Genomic DNA, 4511 nt, shown 5'->3' with positions numbered 1-4511 from the left:
AAATACAGTAATATTGTGAAATAGTATTACAATTTAAAACAGCTGTTTTCTATTTGAATATATTTTAAAATGTAATTTATTCCCATGATGCAAAGCTGAATTTTCAGCATCTTTACTTCAGTGTCACATGATCCTTCAGAAATCATTCTAATATGCTGATTTGCTGCTCAAGAAACATTTCTGATTATTAAAGTTAAAAAACATTTTGCTGCTTAATATTTTTGAGGAAACCATGACACTTTTCCAGGATTCTTTGGTGAATAGAAAGTTCAAAAGAACACAGTTTCTTTGAAAAATAGAGATTTGTAAGAATTTAAAAGTCATTACTGTCACTTTTGATCAATTTATTGCAAAAGAAAAAAACATAAATTTTAAAATGGCAGATATGACCTTTTGGATAACTAAAATGAAGAACATTTGTAGATATATACATGCACACAAATACACATATGTGTATGTGTGTGTGTGTGTACACATCTAGAAATGTATGCGTGTGTGTGTGTGTGTGTGTGTGTGCACATATACATACATATATGTATGTATATGTGTGTGTATGTATGTATATATGTATGTATATGTGCACACACATATACATACACATACACACACACACACATACATACAGTGGGTATGTAAAGTATTCAGACCCCCTTAAATTTTTCACTCTTTGTTATATTGCAGCGTCAATATGGGGTGCTGTGTGTACATTAATGAGGAAAAAAAATTAACTTAAATGATTTTAGCAAATGGCTGCAATATAACAAAGAGTGAAAAATTTAAAGGGGTCTGAATACTTTCCGTACCCACTGTATATATATATATATATATATATACACACATACACACACACTTGTTGTACTGGATTTAACTTAAGCTATTTTTAAAACAAATAAAAATTATTCATTAAACAAAATCATTATGTCCAAACTAAACCCATTGTAATTTCATTATATTACAGTGGGGCGGACAAAAACAATGTCACAGTGCCAAAATTTTTCATCTAAAACATTTTTTTGATTTTGGTACAACATATGAACTGGACATATTTACAGATAAACATCCTCTTATATATTAATATTATTCATATAAAATCATTAAAACCCTATTTACCAGATCTCCATCCATCAGGAAAGATGAGAGGTCCACTAAAATCCACGTGGGCAGCATAAACATAAGTGCATTGAAGCCCAGGATGTTTAGTAATTGGAGGTGGTGAATCCTTGTGTCACGCAAGACCTAAAACAACCACAAAAATTATTTCACACAAGAAGCCATTCCAGACTTTTCCTAATTGACAGAAATCACCTAATAGAAATATGAACCTTTTTCGAGAATATGTTCTGTAAAGAGAAGCAGAGCGTCGCTGCCAGAGCGCTGATCAATCCAGAGACGTCAAAGGACAATTCAGTGACAGTGGCCAACAGAACACCTCCAATGATGGGTATAAGAGACACATAAACCTGCTCAAAAAAAAGAGCCAAACTCATCAAACATGCAATTAAACAATCAAGCAATAAGCAATCAGTGACTGTTTAAGCCATTATGAATTCAGTAAATACATGACTTATTTCTAACTGTGTTTAGATGAAGACAGACCTTTGTGGTTTGCTTCTCTTTCATGATAATCCGTGACAGCAGAACCACCCAGATGGGCATGGTGGCCTTCACTAGAATGAGGGAATGAAAAGAAGACATGCATTCACTCATCTAATAACATCAGCCATTAGTGTCGCCACATGTTCGCCTTGTGATTGCACCTGGGGTCTGAAACATCTCAGCTGCAGTCGAGTGCTCAAAAACAACTCTCACACTCTCCCTGCTGATTCCTGCACTAATGCTGCTTCAAACTTAAAACACACATCTGCGTCCGAACAAACTCAACTGCATCAGACGTCGCTGCAAACGGGCCTCATCGCAGGTCATCTGACACTAACGCCAAAACAATTCAAGGAAAAATCAGAACTCTCAAGACGAGTTCAATCGCTGTGAACTGTTTTGGACAATGTAAACAGGGTGTTATTTTACACGACCATTGAGGAATCTTAACCAAAGTATGTTACAGACATTTCATGATGACCCTAAAGAATTATTTCCAACTTGTGAAAAATGGGCATCCAGTGTCCCCTTTAACTTCTCAAATTTTAACTTCAATGACCTTTCCAAGCCTGGAAATCACAATTATATCAAGCGTCCTTCAAGTAAAGTGGGAAATAGCGTAATTATGAGTATATGAACAATCTACTATCTATAAGTCTAGACTTCACGTAATGTATGCGTGCGCTCTGTAGGGATGTTTTGAATGGTTTTTGCAAAATACTCGATAATGTCAAATCGCACATCGTTAAAACAACAATTACGATATTATCGCAGACGATATATATCGCACACCCCTAATATGAACTATCTATAATCTATATATTGAGATCAGTGAGCAGAAGGCAAGTCTGTAGAGAGTTATAATGAATGATTTTGCAACTTAACCATTGATAAACCGCTATTATAAATAAGTGAAAAATAGTCATTTTCATCACATTCAGAAGTAGTTATTTGGGTTTATAGTTTACTTTTTAAGGCTACTTCCGTGTTATGTTTCAGACTTGATTATTTGAATGTTAAATGTTTGTTATGTTATGTTTGTAATTTCAGACTTGGATGTACAAGTTTTTCTGGTTCAGTTAAAAGTAGCATTATTTCCAGGTGTCTCATGACATTGTGAACCCTGTCTATGTGAACGCATAAATGAAAGCGTATTTTTTTCTATTATAATACTTCTATTAGTTTGTTCTAAATGATACTGCAGTGTGACAAATGAGTATTTTATAGTACCTGCATGCCTCTGAAGTAGTTCCAGGTTTGGCGAATTACAATTCAATATCATCTCACCGTGTTCTTTTTTCTTCTTCTTCAAATTATGATACAAGTTTGATTAAATTGATTATAAAATGAATAGACCCACACAAGTAAATAAAAAGTAGATAAAAATGACAACTTGAAAGAGCTCATTAAAACATCCTGCGTAATACACTACATATACTGGTTAAAACAGTTTTAAATGAGAATAACATGTCACATTGTAGGACACCACTTGTCACTGTGTGACTTTTCAAACAATAATTTACTACTAAGTCCTAACTTATCTTTCAAGTTTTCTTTTTTTGAACGTTTGTAAAAAACAAAAAAAACAAAAACACATTTCATGTCTTTATGTACAGTTCTACTCTGCTAATATTCTATTATTGTACATTTGGAAGAGAATGCTTCTTTCACTATCAGGGTTTTTAATACTACCGCAGGGTTTGATAATAATGGAGGTCATGTAAACAAAAGGAACTGAAGCTTCCCAAACTAGACCAGTCTGTATTACACGCAGGTGGATGATGTGGCAGTATTATTAGGAGTGCGGAAGTGACGTACTCTGGGACTACTTCAATAAAGTGTAGTTATCAAAACTCGGACGTAGAAAAATGACCCGAGTGAGTCATTAAATCCATATTACGATTTGTTTCCTAATGTTTGGATGAAAGTGGAGGTTTAAATGGGAAACGCAGTTTGATTTCACGGCTGAGATTTGTGGTTAACGACAGACAGCGATAAATGAATAACCTACGGCGATTCAAACTCGATTAAACGAACCGAGCCGAGCTAAACCGAACCTATCCGATCAGCCTGGGTCTGAATTGAGTTCGAAGAATAAGGCCTGTAATACAAAGTCGCTAAACCGTAAGGCTCCCGATACTCACCAGTGTGCGCGTACGACACCGGAACCTTCCATATGCTGAAATGGGCCGAGACCGAGGAGAAGTATTTCCCGAAGGCGAGCGGCAGAATGAACCAGCGGTAGTAGTGGGCCGGTAACTCCGTTCGCGGGACGCCCCAGGCTCGCAGCAGCGGCGGGAGAAACACGATGATGGACAGTATATGAAAGAGAGACACCGTGACCGGATAGGGGAAGCCGTTGAGGATTATTTTATTGACCACGTTGCCACCAGAGCTGACGGTGTACCAGCACATACACAGCACCGCGATCCGAATTCCCTCCCGCGCCGGCGGGCGCTGCTCCACTGCGGCCATCTTTCAGCTCAAACCGCGACGCGACCAACGACACTGGGTCTGGAGGGCTCGCTGGAGAAAGAGTCACGTGACTCTGCGAGGCCACGCCCCCACCAAAATCACTATGGTGACCAGGGGCACGTTCACGCTCAAAGGTGCGCAACGTTTTGTTACGGTTTCCGGGTTGAACGACATGTTTCCTGGAAACGGTGTGCAACAGGGTTTGAGATATGTTTTCTCTTGTTTGGTGGGTGTGTCAAAAATGTCAGCCCAATCAGCAGCAACATGTATATAAACCACAGGGTATTAAAGAGACAGCTTGCACAATGTAATTAACATCAAAATAAATTAACAAGAGCAAGTATATTGTTTGCACATGTTTATTTACATTAAAGGCAAAATAACTGAAACAATAAGAGCACAAGTATAGATCTGGAACTTCTTTAAGTCTGTCTAAATAT

At 37.3% G+C, this 4511-nt stretch overlaps 1 protein-coding gene across 1 annotated transcript in view; it reads right to left on the bottom strand.

Moving 5' to 3' along the window:
• Positions 1-4283, bottom strand: part of LOC107750991 (solute carrier family 35 member E1-like) — a 6379-nt gene extending 2096 nt beyond the window's left edge. Inside the window, exons 1-4 of the mRNA XM_016566559.1 lie at positions 3741-4283; positions 1597-1667; positions 1323-1460; positions 1111-1236 (exon numbers count right to left, since the gene is read on the bottom strand). Coding sequence (XP_016422045.1) covers positions 1111-1236; positions 1323-1460; positions 1597-1667; positions 3741-4071 — 666 coding nt within the window. The 5' untranslated portion in view covers positions 4072-4283. The remainder of the gene's footprint in view (positions 1-1110; positions 1237-1322; positions 1461-1596; positions 1668-3740) is intronic.
• Positions 4284-4511: the final 228 nt, after the last annotated feature.

Source organism: Sinocyclocheilus rhinocerous, unplaced genomic scaffold, assembly GCF_001515625.1.
Source record: "Sinocyclocheilus rhinocerous isolate Xijiao unplaced genomic scaffold, SAMN03320098_v1.1 scaffold1864, whole genome shotgun sequence".
In the NCBI taxonomy this organism is placed as follows: domain Eukaryota; kingdom Metazoa; phylum Chordata; class Actinopteri; order Cypriniformes; family Cyprinidae; genus Sinocyclocheilus; species Sinocyclocheilus rhinocerous.
Note: the sequence above shows the minus strand (reverse complement) of the source record. Positions and strands in the feature narration are given on the sequence as shown.